The sequence below is a fragment of the Tetranychus urticae genome, chromosome 2 (genome assembly GCF_039701765.1).
Source record: "Tetranychus urticae isolate SD_2017Ah chromosome 2, NJAU_TeUrti_SD_1.0, whole genome shotgun sequence".
Classification (NCBI taxonomy): domain Eukaryota; kingdom Metazoa; phylum Arthropoda; class Arachnida; order Trombidiformes; family Tetranychidae; genus Tetranychus; species Tetranychus urticae.
In genome coordinates, this window is record NC_142959.1 from 23441594 (window position 1) to 23464317 (window position 22724).

The following is a 22724-nucleotide window of genomic DNA, read 5'->3' on the forward strand; positions in this document are numbered from 1 at the left end:
TTAATGAACAAAGCTTTTAATTAGAGGTTAAATTGTCTCAATTGTTTTCAAGTTTATCTGTTAATTGTGCAATTAATTGATGAAAAGCAAATTAATCAATTGAACTTGGAGTTGAATTTTTGGCAATTTCACCAAACAAAACGTTGAGTTTTAACCATTTTACCCAATTTTCAGTGATTGATGATTGATTATTAATTAATCAAGATGATCAACTATACGAAATTGATCAAATTATTGTAATTTAATTTCACCTAACCATTGAACGGGAAAAAATGAGGAAATTACATTTAACCTTAATACAGATATTATTTGTTACAATTGATTTAAATTGTTTCCATTCATTTTGTGTGTGTTTTTAAATAAATTAATTCAACTTTAAATCGTGATTCCAATGATTAAGTTAACATCATTGAAAAGTGAATTTAAATTAAATCATGATTTTACAATAATTTTGTAAACAATTGGATAAAATTGCTAAAATGAACATTCTCTTAAATTGTTGTTGCGGTTGACATTAACTTGACAAATCAACTAATTGTAGGAAATTGTTGCTGGTTGATTAATCAATTTGTTAACAGTAAAATTGACAAAACAAATTGTTGTTGACTGTTGAGTGAAATGTTGCGCTTTCGTTGATTGTATTCTGGTTAACCAGAAGAGAGACTGAAAAAGCTTGAAGCAATCATTTACAAATTGTTTAATGATGAGAAACCCTAAAGTTAAAACTCTTAATTGGTGAAGAGTAAAAAGATGATTAACTCGAAATCAATATTATTAATAATCTTAATCTTCAATCGCAAGCCTTATTAACTGACCTTAATCATTGAACGGACAACTGATGTTAATCAGTGACACAAGAGTCAAGAAACACAAACAAACAAAACAAATACTAATTGCTGTAATCAGTTAATCTTGGACTTTCAAATTGTCAACCATTTACCGTTTTAATCAAACATTTACATCATTTTGTTCAAATACATAAATTAATACAATAATTAGAAGCAATTAGTTAGACAATTTAAACGATTGACTTGTTAATTTATAATCGATTTGTCTGAAGTTGACTGATTTAAACAGATTCAAGTCTCACTGATTTCAATGATTTTGATTGAGTCAAATGATTAATGAATCGATCATTCAAAGTCACCTTGATTAACTTATCATTGGAACAGCAGCAAAAAAATGTTTCAAGTTAGGCCTTAATTCATGATTAACTGAACAATTAAAGCAATTCATTTTTTCTTTATTCTAATGTTTACAATCTAACCAGGAAATTAAATTTTATAATTTAATATCATTATCATTTTCACGTTTACATTTTTAACCCTCTAAAGATATTCATGTTTGTATTGATTAATCAAATAATCATTTTACCTCAAATTAATATGTAATTTAGTTATTCTCATTTATAAGATCAACTTTTTTCACGCAATTGAATTAATAATTGTAAACGTGAGGACAATGAACACACAATGCAAGAGCAACAATTTTCATCTCAACCTCAAAGGTTTAAAATCAATCTGTTTTTAATAATGTTAATCAAATATTCAAACCCTTTGTGACCGCAATCAAACTAATCATCTGCAAGTGTTGCTTTAAATTAGTTCAATGTTTCATTGGAAATGCATTTGTTAATTTCAACCTTTCTCCTTAACCATCAACGATTATAAACCGCTAATTAGCATTCAATTGTTGAAGTTAATTTTGAATAAATCACAAATCAGTCTTTAATGTTCAATCAGTTTCAAGTGCAGTTTCCAGTTGATTGTAACATTTCATTTTTTTTGTGTTTTACATGTGATTGAATAAATAAATGAACGTGATTTGGGCGTCGGTCAGAATACAATTTAAATCACAATTTAAATGATAATAAATTTTTGTATTTGTATTCAACTACAAGGTTGATCACATTTTTGTTTTGTTTGTAACTTCAAGTGAATCAAGTTAATCAGGAAAACGTTTGAAATTGAAAAGGTTTGGTTGAAAAGTCGTTTTTTTTATAACTATTATCATGATTAATAATGAAAGCCATTGGTAATGAAATTGAATCTATTAACTGGTTTAACTGAAAGGCGTTGTTGGGTTAATATACAATTTACTGAACATGTAAATACCATTACAACTGTATTATAATATCGCAACGATAAATGTCATCATCTAATGTTATTTGAAACAGTTGAGAATCAATTATTGTTATCATTCCAATACCATTCAAAGTATAACATGATAAAGCGATTTAATCACAAAATATTAATTCATTTTTACTTATAATTTCAGGCTTGGAAATAATTTATCGTTACATTCAATGATTGATTAAACATTTGAATAGTTTGCATTGTATTGGTTAAGAAAGGAAAAGTTGATCAATTGATTCGAAACTGAATTTGAATCAATTTTTTGTTAATTCATCTAACAGATTGCAATTAAGTAAACGACCCCGGAAAAAACCGCGCTCTTATGACGAGACAGAGGAAGACAGACGATCAACTGTAACATTCACTTTCAATGGTTGATTATGTTTCTTTTTTCTTGTGCCTCAAGCAATTAATTGATTTACTTGTTTTTTTTGAGTTAGTTTAATGTTTAAGTGTAATTATTTGATCCTTCTAGTTGTCTATTATTTGAGTACAAAGATATCACCTTGATATCTAATGGTGAAATGTAATTATTGTGTCTTCAATTTTGAGTTCTTCCTTTTGGCTTTTTTTTCTTGCTTCTCTACCTGTTTCAGTAGCCTATTGACCTATCATCAATATCATCATTTGAATCATCGTTTAGCCTTCGTCTTTATTTAAGTCACCCTACTTCATCTCCTCTTCATCTTCATCATTATATCATCTTTGCCATTCTGCCATTATCTTTATTCGTCAATCTTTTGGGTTTCACTCTCTTCGTATTTGGCTTGGTAAACCCAAAGAGTAATAGCAAGAGAGAGCACGTCAATGAGAGCTATAGATAAGAGAGATAAGAAGTTAAAAGGTGACGGAAAAGAGGGAGCTAGCAGCGAGAAAGAGATGATGAAAGAGACGAAAAAATGACAAAAAAATAAATGTAAACAAATTTTTTGATGAGAAAAAGTTGAAAAAAATTAAAGAAAAATTAAAAGGGTTGTTAGTGGCGCCATCGCGTCCGAGACCTTTTCCCTATCCTTATCTCAAAAAGATAATTAACATTGCATGCTACCTCTTGTTATACTCTTTGGGTAAACCTGTTTGTTGGAGAAATGTTTGAAAATTGAATTTTATTAATTTGTCTTCACTTTTGATTAGTGGAAACAACTAATATATTAATCAATTGTCAATCAATAAATTTTGTATTTTATTCATATTCAATCACTTTTGTTTTTTGCTTGCTTCAATACAGCAGCAGCAGCAACAACAACAACTTTGCAATTTGAATAAACTGAATACAATTTAATAGATTGAGGTAGTTAGGTAATAAGAGGAGAAACAAGTGAAACTGGATTTTTTTTGTAAACAATTTTTGTTTCAATCATTTTGATTACAAATTCATAATCGGTTGATTTGACTTAAGTATAAGATATTAAGGTATTATGCAGAATATAAATATATATATTTATATTCGTGATAAAAAAGGTGGCGAAAAAGAAAGGATAAGATGAGGATGAAGATGAAAAAAAGTAGCTTGTAAAGAAGATGAAATAACAGAAACAGATTACATTGTAAGTATAATAATAACGTTATTTATAAATGCTTTTGATAATACATATTAATGTTTGATAATATATCAGGTTAACATCGTGATTTTGTTTCGGATGATGATTGGTTGAACATTAAACATCCTGGTGATTTGGATTGCAGTAATCTAACAACCACAATCCTGGCAACCAAAAACCTTAAACCCTGTTCATCTTTTTAATCGATATCATCTTTAACCATTAACAATACCAACAGCTTCTGATCTGGCGAGCGAATAACAAAAGGCCATTCTTTCACCATGTACCTAACCAAGTCTATTAAGCATTACAATCAAGCCATTGGAACTAACTGATCACAATCAAATTTATGTATATTCATTAATTTGATCTGGTTTTTTTTATATTGTACATTGTAAATGGTTACAACACTACTATAATATCGTCTCTCTGTTGCTGGTGATGATAATAAATCAAATAAGGTGAAGTAAATCACGATGTCGGCCACACACACAACTAATAACATCGAGAATCAAATCTCAAGATTAAGGTCAAGACTTAAATAATTTTACTTTTTTTTCCTTTCCATTTTCTTTTTTATCATTAGTATCTTTACCTTAACTTGATCTCACTTGACCAGGAAGGGGCAAGTTTCCCTTTTAATCACCATGCTCATCATCTCAGCATCATAATACTCTCTATCCAACAATCAAAACAATTAATCTAATCTATTTCTACTTGTTTCATTTTATCCTTTCTCTTATTAGCTGTGATTCCCATGAAAATGACCTTAAGACCTGATGATGGATGGATATGGATCAATGCATAAGAGCAAGATTAAATAGTAAAGATGAAAGTATATCAAATTTTTGTATAACGTTATATGATGGAACACATAAAAAAGGTTAAAAGGGTGAAGAGGAATTATGATTATTATAAAGATCATCAAAACAATTGACTCAACAATCATGTTCTGATTCTCATAAGGCAATTGGTTGTGTTTTTTTCACTTCTTTACCTTCATCTCCTGTTCAACAACCGTTTAACTATTACAATACAAATAACAACAGCAACATTCATCAAAAACTATGACAAACATGAAATTAGATGATAATGATGATCTAAAAATCTTGAAAGATGTTCACCATAATGATCATGATTTAGATTATTAGGATTAATACAAGGTTAATATCATAACTTTCATTTCTCACGAGAATAATGTAATTAACTTTCCTTATACTAATCATTGTCACTTTTGTTTAATCGATTTTGTCCACATTAGGAAACATTGAAACAAGTCTGGATTATGATTAAATTTGTGTGAATTTCATCATCATCATCATATTTAAAAGTGTATAAACAACAACAACAACAACATAATCATCATAATCAACTTGATAATCATTATCACCTGGTGAAACGTGCTGATGAAGAAGCAAAATGGTAATAATACGATTGTACAAGTTACGTACTAATTGAATTTCAAATTGTCCAAGTGATGACACCATAATCAACATTTTAACAAAACTCATTCTGATTTTGCAGTTATTTCACATTTGGATTGTCTAATAACTCAGCAATTAGGAAAAATGTGAAAACAAAGCAAAAGGGCAAAACTGTTATTAACATCGTTTAAACTCATAATTGCAACTCTTGCAGTTGAAACGACAATAATTAATAGCCATTCAATGTTAATAATGAGGTTGCTGATAATACTTCCTGTCATCACCACAAACATTTTCAACGAAACCATCATTTTTCATTAATAACTGAACTGAAATTGGCCATCATCATCAACATAATGCAAAAGCTGATCTAAATTAAAAAACAACTGCAGTTGAGCAAAGGCAAAAAGTGAACGTACAAAGCATTTTAAAGTGAAACAAGTTTGATGAATTAAAAATGATTATGTAGTCATTAATAATATTATAATAATATATATAGATATATTTTTAATACCTACAATTTACTAATCATCATCAATTGAAGTTTTGCCTTTGCTTTTGTTTTAAAAAAAAACTTGCCAAATATCAATACAAAATAAATTGATAAACTATGGGGTCAGATTTATTTTTAATTTGCTTTGCTTAAAAGATTTTTGAAACTTTCTGTATTTGATTAATACACTTTAATCTTGAAGCAATGAAACTGATGGTGATGGAGATGATAATGATTTAGTTGGCCTTCTTTAAATATTCAATTTAACGTTGATAACAAGGCAGAAAGATGATCATGAAGAAAGAGACGATTCAAGGTAGAAAAATAAATGAAAATGAGTTTCAATTTTCACCAAATTATAATTGGTCTACCCTGAAGGTTAATACGGAAAAGAAGAAGATGAGCTGAACCAAGTCCCGAATCCTAATTTTTATCACATCACAAGAAAATTACTTTCATTTAGCACTAAACGGCTCAATCTAAACGCTTTATTGTCACCATCCCCTGACAACCTTTTGTTGGTGGCACTTTTGATGTGACCGTTACTCTTCACAGTTAGTAAATTATGAAAATGACAAATCCCAGACAATTAAAAAAGACATTAAGTTGAATTGTTCAAGATTAACCATTTCACCATTGATCTTCAACATTGACAACAAAGCATTTGCGGGAAACAAAAAAGAGCCCATTTTGAATTTCTTAAAATTTGATGATCTTTTTTTGTATTTAGTCAATTGTTATCATTATCAATTATTAGTCTATTATTGTTGACTTAAACGATACACATCAAGGTCTTGAATGTTAACAGCGGTCGACTTGTAACAATTAAACATTGTGATCAATTTTTAGGTGTTCAAGTTTATTTAACTAATTGTGTGATCTACTTTTTTGTTAACATTCCGTGGGAAACCGATTGTTGTTAAACTAATAGTGAAGACTATTATTAATGGAATCGATGATGACAATAATAAGTCCAATAATAATAATGATAATATTAGAAGCAATTGAAAGTGTAAAATGTAACAATTGGCTTGATAAATGAAAGCAAAAAAAGTGTAAAAATTTCGATTCTCTCACACTTAAAATGAATTATAATCTAACAATCAAATAGAGAAAGTGGATTATTTAATTGTACAACACTTTTTGGTATCTCAAACAATTAAAGCAAACATAATGACCAAAATCAGTTGGTAAAAAGGTTGACATTGATTTAAATTGTGCAGCCGCGTTTAACCCTTTTAAAGCTAATGATGAAAAAAAACTGATTGTTAAAAGTCAACTTTATTACCTTATTGTTTAATTAATAACGATTAAAGATATAAAGGCTTTAAAACAATTACTAGGAAAAATGCAAAACAAAATCAAGTTTAATCTGTCAGAAACAAAAAAACACAAATTAACAAACTAAATGAGCCAAACTAACCAGAAATAAGCTAATCAACTTGCAGTCATTATAATGTTATCTAGAGTTAAAGGTCAAAGATTGAAACAATTGTACAAACCATGAAATTAGGGAAAAAAGGTGAAAAATAAAAGCAAAAATGTCCAAAATAATTGTTGATTGTTAAAAGACAACAAACCAAAAAACAGATCACTCAAGTGATTAAATTAACTAAAAAATAGAAGATGAAGAATGGCAGCAATCAGGAGTAAATTAACATTTAGTTGAGGATAAAAAATGAAAAATCCTAATCAAGATGGACAGATCCAAAGGGACAGAATGAGCAATGAAAATGAAAAGAGCGTTTGATGAAGCGCTAATTTTGTATTATAACTTAAGGTCCATCTTATTTATGTGAGTCCTCGTAGTGTAGTGGTTATCACATCTGCTTAACACGCAGAAGGTCCCAGGTTCGAGACCTGGCGAGGACATTTTTGCTTCAAATTTTTTGATTTTTTTTATAACGAAAGGTAAAAAGGTAATCGAATGTCCTCGCCAGGTCTCGAACCTGGGACCTTCTGCGTGTTAAGCAGATGTGATAACCACTACACTACGAGGACACTTGAGTTGATCAGCACTAATGAGCTTTTTAAACGCAATTTACATCTTAAACCAGATTCAAGTTGTTTGGCGATAATTTATATCCGAATGCACTTTATGGTTTATTTATTACCTAATCTTGTATTTATTTCAATGTAACTTGTTTTTATCAGCTTTTTCATGTTCAGTCTCTGAACTTTTTTTTTCTCTCTCTCTGTCCAAATGTACTTTTATTTTATTTTCATGAAGTCTGATTGCTATCTCAATCTGTATCGGTAGCTTTTTGTATGTAAAAACCGGTCAATTTAACCTTCTTTTGAAAGCCTCTGTTTAATTAATATAGATGTGGACATTGGTATACAATTAGTTTTGGGGATTTTGATTTGTTAATCTTTGTAAAGATCATTGATCAGGTTAGCTTGATGATGGTGAAGAGGAAGAGAAGGTGAAATGTTTGTTCATCACTTTAAATGCTATCATTTTGATGGTGACTATTCCAAGGACTAAACTAGTTTATTGAGCTTTGACAGATACAAATTAAATGAAAATGAAGAGAAGAAGAAGAAAGATGATTAGATGTATAAAAGATGAAAGTAAAAGTAATAAAAGCGAATGAGAAGAAAGAGAAAGGAGGTAAGAAGATAAATGCATATTTTACTTTCAAGAACAGGTAACATGAAGCTACAGATATAATACATTTGGCCGTTTATTTTATCCCAATTATTTATCTGTATTAAGACCTGAGACCCTGGTTATTATCCGTATGAATGATGATGATGTGGATGATAATGAAACAGGTAATATGAAAATATTTGCCAGATAATTGAGTGTTTCAAGAGAAGGTCATTCGGGTGGAGTTTTGCTAGGAAATTTTGTTTCTTCAAAAGTTTCAATCAAAATTCAAGTGTTCGAATCTAAATTGCGAGCAAACAAAATTAGAATAAAATGTTCAAACTAAATTGTTCACACGAGCAAATCAATGTAAACCAGCAAAAATTAAAAGTCCCATTGCTTTAGGGGCAGGTTGCACTCGATTGATTGATTAACACGGATTAAATTTTTTCCCAAGCAATCATTGTAATGCTAATGATAAAGCAACTCTGCTGAAGACAAAAACTGGAACAAAATTTAACCTCAAGTTGCAAATTTTTGGTTCACCATTTTGCCTTTTCTCACTTTTTACTTTTTTATGTAAATCTGGTTTTTAAATTGTTAATATCATTAGAAGGTGATTCTTACCTCGTCCGCAATGTACATTACGAGGCCAATCACAGGTTTGAAGTTCAGATGAAAAGTAAAGTCCACCGGTACAGACTTCGTGAAGAGCTTCACCAAAAACACAAACAAAATACTTGGTGCAATCGGAATTATCGACGTAATAGCCGAATTGCTCTGGACAGGTGAATAATAAGGATCCATTGGATGATGTTGATGGTGATGAAGGTGAAGCTGATGTCGAGGATGATGAAGAAGATGATGAGGGTGATGATTTGAATGGAGAGGAATCACTTGGATCACTGTTTAAAGATGAGACAACAACTAACGTTAAGATTGATAAAAGGCACGATTGAGAAACAATTAGTTTAAACATTATTTCAATGTTAAATTGGTTGACAATACCAATTGATTGAAATGTTTAAGAGAAGATTTGTTGACCACAATTTATAGCACAATTGATCAATTGTTAAAATGTAAAACAGTTTCAGTTAATTCCGTTGGTTGCTTAGATTTTTTTTTGGGTTTATAACTGTATACACATCATCTTTTACCGGTACTATTTACAATGGTATTACTAGACTTGAAATGGTTACACTTGCAGGTTGATTTAGGCAATGATGATGATTGGGTTAACGATGTCATTTCCATTTACTGATCACTGAATTAAATTAACAATTAATTGAATCGGGAACAAAAGTAATCACATCGTTGCATGGTGTTGATGTTTGAAGATTGAACTGTTGGTAAGCTTTTTTTTAAGCCGAGTCAACTGTTGATCAACTATAAAATGAAATCATTCGTTTCGAGAGTAAATCCCAAATGAACTGACTAACGATCTTACGCTCCTTTCGACTGTTCAAACTCCCAATTCAACTGTTCAAACAAGTTTGGTCCTTTTTTTCATCATTTATAAAAAAACGTAACTAAAACTAGTTGAAGCGATTTTGAAGGGAAAATTTTCGCTCTTTTATTAAAGCTTTTGGGTTTTGATAATGTAATGCCATCTATCAGTCAATGAATAAACTTTTAGTCTTCATTTTGTTCATCTTCATCATTGAGCAGCATTAGTCGATTTGCCTCTTTTTATTATTGTTATTCTTGCTAACCTTTATCAGGTTTTTGGTTAATTAATAATGTGAATTAATTATTTTAATTTTTTATTCAACTGATTCTGGGTGTATTATATAACAGTGAACCCTAAGAAAGGGTAAAAATAGAGAAACTAAAAGCTTTCTCTTGGTTTTTTTCTTCATCTCCATCTTTAAAATAATCACAGCAAAACAACAACAACAACAACAGTAACAGCAGCAACAACAACATTACCAAACCATCATCACCCTTTTTGTCATCATTCTCATTTAATCAAAATGTCAAATTTAACTGATATTAAGTGTTTGTGTAAAAATTTACCGACCTGTGGAACCGATGAATCATGTATAACGGATGGTATGTGTTATACATCGGCCCAAATGAGTAAAGATGGTTCAATAAGCTATGAATTTGGGTAAGTAGTGTTTGCTATATTTGTTTATTTGAAGAACCATGAAAAAAAAGAAAAATGTTATGATGGCAAACAAAATTCTATGTCTAGCTGTATACCTTCAAATAAGTTGGTGCCTCCTGAAAATCCAATGAAATGTCTACACTCGGAGCTAACTAAGGTTCGCTTTGCCATTAAATGCTGCCGTGAACGTGATTTCTGTAATCGTGAATCTAGACCAACTCTCGCAGCAGCATTTTTGCGAGGTAAGAAATTTTAACACACAGTTAATTAATAAGAATCTTTTCTTTTCTTTCTTTCTCTCCCTTACTTGTATTATCTTCATGTTCCAACCTGTCCAATATACACAACAAAACAAAAATACTGTACAAAATTACACTATATATATATGTGCATATTTATTCACATATACATTCATGTATATTCACAATCACTTATCTATTTATCCTTCAAAAACAATATCACTCCATCAATCCGTCTCTCCGTATCGCTTTTTTCGTCCTCTTCTCTCTCCATATCTGTCCCCCTCTTTCGTCCTTTTATTTTCTTCTTCTTCCTTCTATTCTTTCACTCTCTCTCTCTCTCTCAACCCTTTTCTATCAACACTCTTTCGATTGTTGATCATAGTTGCGTGGCCTACAATAAGCTATTTCCACCAGATAAACCTTTTTGGTGTGAGAAAGTAGTTGGTACACAACCTGAGTATCCTCGTCAAATAGAATGCTGCAAAAATATAGAATATTGTAATCGTAATCTACAGCCTACTCTACAGCATAACCCAGCTCTGCCTTCAACATTACAAGGTGGGTTCTCTCATAGCACACACTGAAACTGATGATATTAATTGCAAATTTATACTTGGAACAAAAATATATTTATAAAAACGCATCTTTGTTTGACTCTTTTCTCATCTTTCCTTAACAATTTTTTGAGACTCACACATTCACATAAACACAGATAGACAAGCCTTGACAACGACCCCCTTTAATTCACATCAACTCATCAATCTTTCTCATTTTTCATCACTTTTCTCATCAGCCCCTTTCAATATAATTTCAATCTAGCTTTTATTCTCATTCTTTTATCATGAAAACAAAAACAAGGCTCATTCAATGATTTATAGTCACTGTCTATGCAAGATAATTATGGCATTAATCTTTTAATTCAGTGAACACATGATTTACTTATGACTCTAAACCTTAGGTCAGCCAGCACTATTCAAAGTGAACCAATTTATTTCAACTATTGTTGATTATTGATTAACGAGTTTGAAAACACTTTTTCTTAACCTTTTTTTGCTTCTTTTTACCTCTTTTTTCCCACTTTCTTCTCTTTCCACTCTTTCTTCCTTCTCTTTCTCTTTCTCTTTTCTAATCTTACTTTCGTTTTTTCCTTCTCTTGAAACATTCAACATTCCGACCACCAATGTATAACATTTTGCATGAAACAGCCATACTAACAATCCTTTGAAATGTGCATTTTGATTCCTCCATTTTTTCAACTATCAGTTCCAATCCTTTTTAGTCCAATATTTCCTTCTTTTCCATATTTCCTTTTATTGCCTCGGTTGGATCAACTCTTTAACTATTTCATTTACAAAAGATACTTTTCTTCTTGTTCTTATTATATTCAAGAAGAAAAGTTAAATTATAATATTCGACTTTCAAGAAAAAACCAGAAAAAACTCAAAATTATCTTCCTTCTTGTTCTTTATTTGTTCGCTTTTTTCTCTTTCTCTGTTGTTCTTCAATGTTTATTCAGATTCTCAGCTTTCACTGGATGTTTTCAAAATCGTCCTAATGATTGCGATACCTTGTATCTTTGTGTTAACTCTTGTGAGTGTATATTTTGTCCGTAAACGTACCCGGGATCAGAAAACATGGCGATATCGTTCTGATCCTGATGGCAGCTTAACTTCGGGTGAACCTCTCATTCAATCACAAGGCAGCTCAATCAAAGATCTCATTGAAAATACCAGTTCAGGGTCAGGATCAGGTAATTGATTTACACATTTATATTTAGCTGTAACAATCTCATGAAGGGAATAAAAACTTCAACTTACTTCATTTCTGTCTGAAAATAAATTATCAGGCCTTCCATTGCTGGTCCAGCGTACTATTGCCCGCCAAATTCAACTTGTCGAGAGTATCGGTAAAGGTCGGTATGGTGAAGTGTGGAAAGGACAATGGCGAGGTGAATCAGTGGCAGTTAAAATATTTTCATCTCGAGATGAACGATCATGGTTTCGTGAAGTTGAAATTTATCAAACAATTATGTTACGACATGATAACATTCTTGGTTTTATTGCAGCTGACAACAAAGGTAACAATATTGCGTTTTATTATTTTGAGTCTTTAATAATAACAACTCAGAATCATTAGATTTCTTCAAAATACAAATTAATAAATTGTTCATAATTACTAATAATTTTGTTGTTTCTTTTCATTCAATCAGACAATGGTACTTGGACACAGCTTTGGCTTGTTACTGATTATCATGAAAATGGGTCTTTGTACGACTATTTGTATAAAAATACCGTCGATGCTGCCGGTGTCGCTCGTATGGCCTATTCTATTGCCAATGGCCTTTCTCATTTACACATGGAAATACAAGGAACTCAGCACACTTTGCGAAAAACTGAGCAAGGAAAACCGGCAATTGCCCATCGAGATCTCAAAAGTAAAAACATCCTTGTTAAATCAAACGGAACTTGTGCTATTGCCGATCTTGGGTTAGCTGTAAGATATGATTCGGACAATGATTCGGTCGATATTCCACCAAATCCTCGAGTTGGTACTAAACGCTATTTAGCTCCCGAAGTTCTCGATGAAACAATGAATCCAAATCAATTTGATGCGTATAAAAGAGCCGACATTTACGCACTTGGACTTGTCTTTTGGGAAATCTCGCGGAGATGTAATATTGATGGTAAGAAAATGATTTCAACCAAAATTTATTATTTTTTTCTTAGACACTTTACAATACCATTTAAAACTAATCTCTTTGTATTTTATTTCCAGGTGTTTACGAAGATTATCAATTACCCTATTATGATATGGTGCCTTCTGATCCATCTATTGAAGAAATGCGAAAAGTGGTTTGCATTGATAAGGCTAGGCCAGCAATTCCGATAAGATGGCAATATAATGAGGTTAGTTAACTTGAGACAATTTTTTCATGTTTCCATGTTTCATTGAATAAGATTCACTGATAATCAAAGCTCTTTAGATAGAAATATTTCAATGTTAATTGTTTTTTCTTCTCTAATAATCTATTCTTAATTACAGACTCTGCGTGTGATGTCTCGTCTAATGAAAGAGTGTTGGTATGCCAATGCTGCAGCTAGATTAACAGCTTTAAGAGTAAAGAAAAGTATTGCTGCTATTGATGCTCAAGAGGATCTCAGAATGAACGTGTGAAGTGACCAAAATCACCACAAAATTAATTTTAGAGAAGGAAAAGGTGCACGAACTTATATAAAATGTACAGTTCAAGGTGTAGTTATCATCATTGATCAGAATTTGTGCGCCCATTTCATTTCTCTTCGGTTTTCAATCAACTCTGGACATAAATCAACTTAACGTGGACTCCCTGAATCCGAAAATGTAAAATTTCGCATAAATATTGCTATATATTTATAAATATTTACTTTTTACCTTGTGTTCACAACTCATGGAGAGATGGAAACACGAAAAAAAAACAAAAGGAGAAAAGAGAAAAGGAAAGGAATGCATTTGATGACAATTGATCATCACAAAGAGAGACAAATGTTATGGATGGTGAATCGAGAGTTAATAATCAACAAATATACACTTGATGAATTCCATACAAAAAATCCAATTGAATGGCAAGAAGAACATGAAAAATTTTTGTTAATCAATTTTATTATTAACTTTCCTCCCTATGATTGTGACTTCTGCTTTACAAGGACGGGTTATACTGCTGTTTTACCTCAAAACTCTCACAACTCTTTTTTTCTGACTCCAGGAAAACCTTAAACCAATCATGTTGATGTAAATCTTTGATTTCATTGCTACTGTTTCTCATCATCCACCAATCTCACTGCGAACAATTAATTACTGGTAACTTAGCCTGTTGGTCAAATTTACTCCCCACCTAGAATCACATCAATTCCTTGCTGGATCATTTCTTTCTCTTTGCGCTCCTATGTAAATATTTTTGGATTACTTCGTCACTTTCATCATCATCTTTTCTCAACATTATTCTCATCTGTATAAATAATTGTCACCTCTCATCGTCATGGGTTTCATCTAATCACAGGATATCATCAACATCTAACGCCTGGACATTTACGTGTAGACAAAGCTTAAAGCAAGAACCGATCATTTTTTGGGATCGTTAAAACCAATCAAAGATATGTTTGATAAGACAAAGAAATTTTGGAAATTTTTGAGGCATTTATGAAGAAAAGACATTTGAGCAATACCCATCTTGGCGAAAATACACTGCAGAGAAACCATTCGATTTTGGTTCGGTTTCTCAAGGAAGAGTTAGATCGCAATTTCTCCGACTATTTGGTTCATAATTGGAAGATTAGACAGAAACGTAGAAGACACCAAACAATTTTCTTATTTTGATCAACATCTTTACAATTTATTATTGCTTCTACCATTTGTATAATTCAATGATTATTTTTGTTTTGCAGATTAAGTATTCTTTAGCGGCTAAGCTTTTGACTTGTTTTTGCTGGGATAACCTTTGCTCAACGAATACCAGATTGTTTGGAAGAGAAAAAATGAAAGAAAATCATCTTTTGATTATTTTCCCAGCGAACTGCTTGGCTTTAAAAGTCTCAATCAAGTTATTTACTAAAACAAAAAGACACGAAAATGTACAAAACATTTTCAAATCTATCTCTATTTTTGTCTTTCTAATTTCATCTTTACGTTGTTAAATCAAATCAATGATGACACGAAGGGAAGCTCATCTGATTTGCTATTTTAAATCGCAATTTGTCTGCAGTTTCTATCTCAATCATGAAAAAAGACAAAAAAAATGTTTATTATTATTAAATTTGTTTCTCTTTTTCTCAATCCTTTTGACTATTTGATCCTAATTCACTTGTTTTGTAATAATAAACAGTAAATTTGATTAAAAAGACGTGTTATTATTTTACTGATCGCCTACATGCAATATCTCTGAGAGTCGCAGAAATTTCGATCACACAATGTAAGAATCAATTTAAATTTAATATTCATAATTCATCAAGTTTTATTTGTAAAATGATATCATGATTATTGACAGGTGATGAATAATTTAAGATAAGTTTGATACACAAAAAATAAATAAGAAAGAGTCAAACTATTAATCGACTAGTTTTAAGTTTAAGATTAAGTTATTGTATAATTTTATAGTCCTATTAATTATTTTGTTTTTGGTGAATTAAGATTGTAATCTCTTTTAGACGGGAAGTCTTTTCCATTACCAGGCAGTTTTGAGTAAATTATGGGCGAAATAAAGGTTAATATCCATCTCGAGCCGAAAGTTTGTTCAACATTTGATCTCCAATTACCAAGATCGAAATCTGTGATTGATTTAGCCCTTTCATGTACAGTTTGATTGGCTATGACCATTGAGCCGTGGTAGAAAACAAGACCGGTGGTAAATAGAAAAGCTGCGATATTGATGATTGAAATTAAACAGCACATTGTTGAGTACCAGTGGAGTAGACCGAAAAGCCAAAAGATAAACGGAAAAGTATGAGACATAAAGTTGTAAAATGTAAAACCACCAAGAAGATCCCAAATGAAAAACATGTTCAAAATCGATACATATAAAGATCCAATGGAAATGTAAAATATTAACGCAAGGAAATAACGATAATTGTCATAACCAATACAAGCTCGAGCAAAGGTACAATGATGGTCTCGTTTAAGAATACAGACACCGCAAGATGAACAGTGGTATGATCTTGGTGGTAAGTAAGTTTCACAGGTAAAACAGTAGCGCTGATTGTTTGCTGAAGATGTTTTTGATGAGAAGGATGATGATGGCTGATTGCTGAATAGCAACAATTTTCCTTTAATGGTGCTTTGGTGACGAATAATTTGTACAAAATTGCCTAAAATATTGTGCAAAATGAAAAATCCAGTAATATAATGAATAACTGGTCCAGCTGATGAATGGAAATCTTTTGAGTAAATTTTAGGTACAACAATGGACGTTTCGAAGATGAAGGTACCAAGTACTGCTACAAAGAAGAATACAAAGGCCAAATCATCCCAATTACGACTTTTATACTGAACTGGTCCAGAGATCGCTTTAGAGGTTGCTGCGTAAGAACCTGGTAAAGGCGATGACAGTCCAGCAAATGAAGAATCATTTTTCCGTGATTTACTTTTAATCTTCATTGACTTGTACTTTTAAAACAGCTTACATCCAAGAGAAAATTCAAAACAAATATTGTTACATAGTAATAACAATCAACACAAATGCAAAGTATAAAATGAAAAAAATAACTGATTGTAGTTGTGTATCTGGATAGGACCAAGTCGAGAAAATCGATAAGCTTCAATGAGGTGATCACATTAGGAAAAGAAACAATGGATTGTGTCGATCAGGATAGAAGATAGTATAGATGATATGCTGAGCTATCATTAAGGAAAAGGCAACTATGAATCAATTTTAATCAATGTTCGATGATATTTATGCTAATTAACCAAAGAACAATATCTTTTTGTTTTTAAAATCAACTTCCAATATAGCCTAGTTACCAGATTTAGGTAGCGAATTGAAATAAGGAGCGAAATTTAAAAACCGCAACCCATCCATGAATAAGCATTTTTTGCTGCTGATAAATAATTTGCAAATCGATACAAATTATCAGTAACTTGATCTTTAAAATTAATTGTTTAACCTTTAATGAGCCTCTATTGATTATATCATTTTAATTGTGCTAATCGACTCGAATATCTAATAGGTTATGAGTGACTAGGAATATTTATTGATTCAAGGAGGAATAAAAATTTAGACAATTAGTCAATTGGGTGTCACTTTATTCCAGTAAAACAATGATTCAAAAGTAAATAGTATAAATTGAGGAAAAAAAGATGATATTTGAATAACATGTTTACATCTTTTTCTGTCATCCAGATAATAATTTGTCAACAGTTTGACACATTACAAACACATTTGTATAAACTGTATAAACAAACTCTAAATGAAATGACTAAATGACAAATAATTAATCATTTTTGGAAACTTCTGGCTTCTCTGGAGCAGAAATTGGTTGATTGTTACCATCTTTAGCAGTTTGCTCAGTTATTGATGATGTTGATCCTGTTTCTGGTTGTGTGACAATTACTGGATTAGATGACAGGTTGGAGGTCAATGTAATTGGTATAATTTTGTCTCCATTAGCACCTCCAAGCCGCTTTCTTGGAGCTTTAACAGTCAAGATGCCATCAAGACCCAATTGTGATTCAATTTTCTGCGTATCATAACTGTCTGGGATCAAATAGCGCCGAGTAAAAGATCGAGCCACAAATCCATCTCCATCTGATTTTTCCTCGTGTTTAGCCTCAATGATCAGGGTATTTGTAGCAATCAATTTAACATTGATCTCCTCAGGCTTGAAATATTGAACATCAATTTTCACTTCATAAGCATCACCATTAGATGAAGAAGCAGATGAAGGTCCAGCAACATGAGCAGCAGCCGATGTTTGATTATTTGAAGATGAAGCTGAACAAGCCGCAGTTGCGGCTGAATCACAATTTTGATTTAAATGTTCAGCAATACGTTGGATTTCTTCGAAAACTTGACTTGCTTGATTCCAAATGTTTCGATTATGCATACCAAAGCCAAAAGGGTTCATCATTATTGGAGGAATATGAATAGAAGCTACGCGTCGAGGGCAAGTCATTTTGAATTGTTGTTGGAGGTTGAGATGACAAGTAGTTTTAACTGTAGTAACAAAGTAAAGATTGCTTGGAAAGATTCACAAATTTTAAATCAGTCGGATAGCTTGAACTTATCGAAGTTGTTTTCAGTAATGATTGGTTGGTTGAAAAAACTCACTTTATATGATGGAAATTAAGAATCCTCTAGAATTAAAATGACTTAAAATTTTATGATAATTTCATGTTGTTACGGTGATGGGAGCTAATAATAACTAAAGTTTCATCTAGAATTCACCTGAATATTCCAATTACTCATTTGTTTAAATGTCTTTTGATGCAAGACCGTTGATCAAATTTCACTATCATGTCTATTGGATTCATAGCATGCAATAATGAATTGATACCAATGTCATTACCTCGTCATTGATTGCGGATGAAAATTTAAACGAAATAGGAAGATTTTATTTCATCATTATTTTCTTAAAAAATCTTGATACATTTAATCAGAAAACAGAAGAAATACAAGTTCATGAGATTTACTGACTCAAAAAATGGACTAGTACCAAATAATTCGGACAATAGCTTTGATTTTCTAGTGCGTCCTAGAACGTTCAACATATATTTGTTTTGAATTTTGACTTCTGTGTTGATTACTAAAACGTTTAGTAAAAGATCGATAAATTTACCGAATATTTGTCGGCTAAAGAATATAAAACGTAGGCCTTGAATGTAATTTCATTGTTTCTACTCAAAAGTTTAAGCAAATCGATATTGAATTATTCCATATGAAACAATTAGCCTAGTATATGATTGGTAAGTGTAATAGGAGATGACAATGATGAGTAGGTTAACATAAAGTCTTTGAAAATGGAAATATTTCACAGTATTTATAGTTCAATACAATTTAGGGTTTATTTCTTTCCAAGTAATTGTATGAAAACTGAGGCTACATTGAAAGTTTGTAAAAATTCATCTGCTCCTTCAAGAAGTCGGTAATCAGCTAAAGCTAATGCTTCAATTAATTCACTAATCTGTTCATCAGTTAATAAACAATTCTCACCAAGAACCCAATCATGAAGTTGATTAAGTAATTGAGCTCCTGAAAAACCTTCAGCAACCATACTATTAAGAACATCTTCAACATTCTCGTAAGATTGTTTTTGGCAAGCTTCGACAAACATATCTATCCAATTCTCTGGTATATAACCTGTCACTTCTCGTACATCATTTATTGTCAATATTTCATCTCCTTTTAAACGATATGCTGTTTGTAAAAATGTTATCGCTTTACGTAAATCTCCACCAGATACTTTTATCAATTCTGTTAGAACAACATCATTTTCCAATGAAATATTTTCACTATTGCAAATTGTTGCCAACTTTTCCATAACTAAATCTTGTTGTAACGGCTTAAATCTAAACTTAGAACATCTGGAAACTATTGGATCGATAATTCTGCTGATATAATTACATATAATACAAAAACGCGTTGATTTTGTTTCCTTTTCCATTATTCGTCTCAAGCAGGCTTGAGCAGATTGAGTCATAGAATCAGCTTCATCCAATACTATTATCTTGAATGGTGGATACTTATTTCCATTTTCACTTCGACTTACAGTTTGTTGAGCAAAACGTTTAACCTTTTCTCTAATAACAGCAATACCTCTTTCGTCGGAAGCGTTCAATTCTAGAATTTATAAAGAAAAATGAAAAAATTAATACATGCACAAGGATAAAAATAAATAAATTGATAATCTTACCTAATACTCTCGATGAAAACTGATCTTGAAACATTTCTCGAGCTAATGCTAAAATTGTTGATGTTTTACCAGTACCTGGTGGGCCATAGAACAATAAATTTGGAAAGTCGTCTCCTTTTAAACATTGTTTAAGGACATTAACAGCTTCTTCTTGATAAACAACTTCATCGATATTTTTTGGACGATATTTTTCAACCCAAGGTACCATAACACGTTTCACTTCTTGTGACATCTTGTTATTCTTGTACTATGTTGATAACACTCAAATACCGATAACAAATGTTATAATTAAAAAATTAAGAAATCAACACTTTTAAATAATATTAAAATTGAAAAACAAAACAAGCAGCTTGTTAGCATAAGTAAAAGCTGTTTAAGCTTGGAAATGTGAAAGATGGCGCGAATTGTGTATCCAGTATTTTCTAAAATGAGAAAGCTAGCTGATTATTCGTCCATTGCTGACCGGTAAGTATCAACCTTTTGGTTCACGACTGATTGTTGTAAAGTTCTTATAGGTGACTGAAATTCATGAATGTTAATGAATTTAATTAATAAAAACTTTTCTGTAAAAGTATAAATTGAGTAGTATCTGGATCAAGTAATACTGGATACACAATTCGCGCCATCTTCCACATTTTCAAGCTTAACCAGCTTTTATTTATGCTAACAAGCTGCTTGTTTTGTTTTTCAATTTTAATATTATTTAAAAGTGTTGATTTCTTAATTTTTTAATTATAACATTTGTTATCGGTATTTGAGTGTTATCAACATAGTACAAGAATAACAAGATGTCACAAGAAGTGAAACGTGTTATGGTACCTTGGGTTGAAAAATATCGTCCAAAAAATATCGATGAAGTTGTTTATCAAGAAGAAGCTGTTAATGTCCTTAAACAATGTTTAAAAGGAGACGACTTTCCAAATTTATTGTTCTATGGCCCACCAGGTACTGGTAAAACATCAACAATTTTAGCATTAGCTCGAGAAATGTTTCAAGATCAGTTTTCATCGAGAGTATTAGGTAAGATTATCAATTTATTTATTTTTATCCTTGTGCATGTATTAATTTTTTCATTTTTCTTTATAAATTCTAGAATTGAACGCTTCCGACGAAAGAGGTATTGCTGTTATTAGAGAAAAGGTTAAACGTTTTGCTCAACAAACTGTAAGTCGAAGTGAAAATGGAAATAAGTATCCACCATTCAAGATAATAGTATTGGATGAAGCTGATTCTATGACTCAATCTGCTCAAGCCTGCTTGAGACGAATAATGGAAAAGGAAACAAAATCAACGCGTTTTTGTATTATATGTAATTATATCAGCAGAATTATCGATCCAATAGTTTCCAGATGTTCTAAGTTTAGATTTAAGCCGTTACAACAAGATTTAGTTATGGAAAAGTTGGCAACAATTTGCAATAGTGAAAATATTTCATTGGAAAATGATGTTGTTCTAACAGAATTGATAAAAGTATCTGGTGGAGATTTACGTAAAGCGATAACATTTTTACAAACAGCATATCGTTTAAAAGGAGATGAAATATTGACAATAAATGATGTACGAGAAGTGACAGGTTATATACCAGAGAATTGGATAGATATGTTTGTCGAAGCTTGCCAAAAACAATCTTACGAGAATGTTGAAGATGTTCTTAATAGTATGGTTGCTGAAGGTTTTTCAGGAGCTCAATTACTTAATCAACTTCATGATTGGGTTCTTGGTGAGAATTGTTTATTAACTGATGAACAGATTAGTGAATTAATTGAAGCATTAGCTTTAGCTGATTACCGACTTCTTGAAGGAGCAGATGAATTTTTACAAACTTTCAATGTAGCCTCAGTTTTCATACAATTACTTGGAAAGAAATAAACCCTAAATTGTATTGAACTATAAATACTGTGAAATATTTCCATTTCCAAAGATTTTATGTTAACCTACTCATTATTTTCATCTTCTATTACACTTTTCAATAATATACTAGTATAATTGTTTCATGTTAAAATCCCGAAACATTGTATCAGATTTTGTCTAATAACTTTTCTAAATAAATATAAAGATGCTGAAGCATAAAATGTCTAAAGCACATGTAAAGGATCTCATTTTGCAAATTCTCAGTAATGCAACACAGGTCCACATTAAAGCGTCCAAACACGATTGAAATAGACACTGCAAAATTAACATCAGCACGATGGAAGACACGAAGAAAGCAAAACACTGTTATTTTTTTAAATTATCCATTTAATAGTTAATTTTGAAAAACTGTCTATCTCATTGAAACACAATTCCAGTAGTCTATTTTGCTTTTGGAGCACTTTTGATTGCTGGTTGATCAATTCCTCTTTCTTTTCGGATAGCAGCAAGTTCAACCCTTGATTTGTTACCCTTACGTGCGAACTTAAGATTACGGAGAAGTTTTGGGTCAACCTGAAAAAAAACAGATAAAACAATCAATAACAGAGGTCAAATCACAAACTAATTTCATTACATACCCCTCTCATGGATTCCTTTCGGAACCTTTTGGGCATCTTAATTCCATTTCTGTGATCTTTTCGGTCTAAAATAAAACAAAAAAATATTAAAGACATAAGTAATCAGTGAGACAAATAAGAAAGGATAGACATCACAACGTAAAAAGCCAGCAAGTACTTACTTTGATTGTGATTAGTGTGATTCTTTGACTTGGCCATTTTACTTAATAAATTACACCAAAAAATGAAAACTAATTAAACTAAATAAAGTTATAAGTTGAGATTAAATTTCTTAAATCAAATAAAACCCAGAAATGAAAATACAAAACTATAACAGCTTT

General features: G+C 31.2%; 6 protein-coding genes, 1 long non-coding RNA gene and 2 other non-coding genes across 11 annotated transcripts in view; 4 read left to right on the top strand and 5 right to left on the bottom strand.

The window, feature by feature from the left end:
• LOC107367501 (uncharacterized) overlaps positions 1–9748 on the bottom strand; it is a 28726-nt gene extending 18978 nt beyond the window's left edge. Inside the window, exon 1 of the mRNA XM_015935203.3 lies at positions 8814–9748. Coding sequence (XP_015790689.2) covers positions 8814–9165 — 352 coding nt within the window. The 5' untranslated portion in view covers positions 9166–9748. The remainder of the gene's footprint in view (positions 1–8813) is intronic.
• LOC107367502 (uncharacterized) lies at positions 2522–5732 on the top strand. 2 transcript variants are annotated; one of them, XR_016198574.1, is made up of 6 exons: positions 2522–2661; positions 3597–3682; positions 3752–4205; positions 4423–4839; positions 4938–5098; positions 5201–5732. It is a non-coding gene; the product is annotated as an uncharacterized LOC107367502 (long non-coding RNA). The 2 variants fall into 2 exon arrangements; XR_016198573.1 differs by lacking the exon at positions 2522–2661 and having other exon boundaries at positions 3542–3682.
• Positions 7393–7465, top strand: TRNAV-AAC (transfer RNA valine (anticodon AAC)). The gene has a single exon. It is a non-coding gene; the product is annotated as a tRNA-Val (tRNA).
• Positions 7522–7594, bottom strand: TRNAV-AAC (transfer RNA valine (anticodon AAC)). Its single transcript has one exon. It is a non-coding gene; the product is annotated as a tRNA-Val (tRNA).
• Positions 9749–9865: 117 nt separating the features above from the next.
• On the top strand, positions 9866–15429 carry babo (TGF-beta receptor type-1 babo). Of its 2 annotated transcripts, none has more exons than XM_015935265.3 (7): positions 9866–10296; positions 10384–10538; positions 12055–12288; positions 12385–12615; positions 12748–13221; positions 13314–13444; positions 13581–15429. In XM_015935265.3, exons 1-7 carry the CDS (start codon positions 10160–10162, stop codon positions 13710–13712), a joined length of 1494 nt encoding a protein of 497 aa, XP_015790751.1. In that variant the 5' UTR covers positions 9866–10159; the 3' UTR covers positions 13713–15429. The 2 variants fall into 2 exon arrangements, with proteins under 2 accessions (XP_015790751.1, XP_015790750.1); XM_015935264.3 differs by lacking the exon at positions 10384–10538 and adding an exon at positions 10921–11096.
• A 71-nt stretch (positions 15430–15500) lies between these two features.
• On the bottom strand, positions 15501–17259 carry LOC107367603 (putative palmitoyltransferase ZDHHC24). The gene has a single exon (XM_015935330.3). The coding sequence runs from the start codon at positions 16662–16664 to the stop codon at positions 15678–15680; it is 987 nt and encodes a 328-aa protein (XP_015790816.1). The 5' UTR covers positions 16665–17259; the 3' UTR covers positions 15501–15677.
• A 33-nt stretch (positions 17260–17292) lies between these two features.
• LOC107367589 (replication factor C subunit 4) lies at positions 17293–20277 on the bottom strand. The gene is made up of 2 exons (XM_015935317.3): positions 19916–20277; positions 17293–19842 (listed from the first exon to the last, which is right to left on the bottom strand). Exons 1-2 carry the CDS (start codon positions 20145–20147, stop codon positions 19067–19069), a joined length of 1008 nt encoding a protein of 335 aa, XP_015790803.1. The 5' UTR covers positions 20148–20277; the 3' UTR covers positions 17293–19066.
• A 293-nt stretch (positions 20278–20570) lies between these two features.
• LOC107367600 (replication factor C subunit 4) lies at positions 20571–21809 on the top strand. Its single transcript, XM_015935327.2, has 2 exons — positions 20571–20935; positions 21009–21809. The coding sequence occupies exons 1-2, from the start codon at positions 20704–20706 to the stop codon at positions 21782–21784; spliced, it is 1008 nt and encodes a 335-aa protein (XP_015790813.2). The 5' UTR covers positions 20571–20703; the 3' UTR covers positions 21785–21809.
• A 323-nt stretch (positions 21810–22132) lies between these two features.
• RpL29 (ribosomal protein L29) lies at positions 22133–22709 on the bottom strand. Its single transcript, XM_015935328.3, has 3 exons — positions 22566–22709; positions 22405–22469; positions 22133–22339 (listed from the first exon to the last, which is right to left on the bottom strand). The coding sequence occupies exons 1-3, from the start codon at positions 22600–22602 to the stop codon at positions 22208–22210; spliced, it is 234 nt and encodes a 77-aa protein (XP_015790814.1). The 5' UTR covers positions 22603–22709; the 3' UTR covers positions 22133–22207.
• Between the last annotated feature and the right edge of the window lie 15 nt (positions 22710–22724).

Excerpts from the sequence above, each read along its gene's own strand:
- babo (XM_015935264.3), top strand. The coding sequence starts at position 10,160 with ATGTCAAATTTAACTGATATTAAGTGTTTGTGTAAAAATTTACCGACC. Across the intron at positions 12,289-12,384 it reads CAGTTCAGGGTCAGGATCAG|GCCTTCCATTGCTGGTCCAG; the intron begins GTAATTGATTTA and ends ATAAATTATCAG. Across the intron at positions 13,222-13,313 it reads GCGGAGATGTAATATTGATG|GTGTTTACGAAGATTATCAA; the intron begins GTAAGAAAATGA and ends TTTTATTTCCAG.
- LOC107367603 (XM_015935330.3), bottom strand. The coding sequence starts at position 16,664 with ATGAAGATTAAAAGTAAATCACGGAAAAATGATTCTTCATTTGCTGGA.
- LOC107367589 (XM_015935317.3), bottom strand. The coding sequence starts at position 20,147 with ATGTCACAAGAAGTGAAACGTGTTATGGTACCTTGGGTTGAAAAATAT. Across the intron at positions 19,843-19,915 it reads GTTTTCATCGAGAGTATTAG|AATTGAACGCTTCCGACGAA; the intron begins GTAAGATTATCA and ends TATAAATTCTAG.
- LOC107367600 (XM_015935327.2), top strand. The coding sequence starts at position 20,704 with ATGTCACAAGAAGTGAAACGTGTTATGGTACCTTGGGTTGAAAAATAT. Across the intron at positions 20,936-21,008 it reads GTTTTCATCGAGAGTATTAG|AATTGAACGCTTCCGACGAA; the intron begins GTAAGATTATCA and ends TATAAATTCTAG.
- RpL29 (XM_015935328.3), bottom strand. The coding sequence starts at position 22,602 with ATGGCCAAGTCAAAGAATCACACTAATCACAATCAAA. Across the intron at positions 22,470-22,565 it reads TCACACTAATCACAATCAAA|ACCGAAAAGATCACAGAAAT; the intron begins GTAAGTACTTGC and ends GTTTTATTTTAG. Across the intron at positions 22,340-22,404 it reads GAAAGGAATCCATGAGAGGG|GTTGACCCAAAACTTCTCCG; the intron begins GTATGTAATGAA and ends GTTTTTTTTCAG.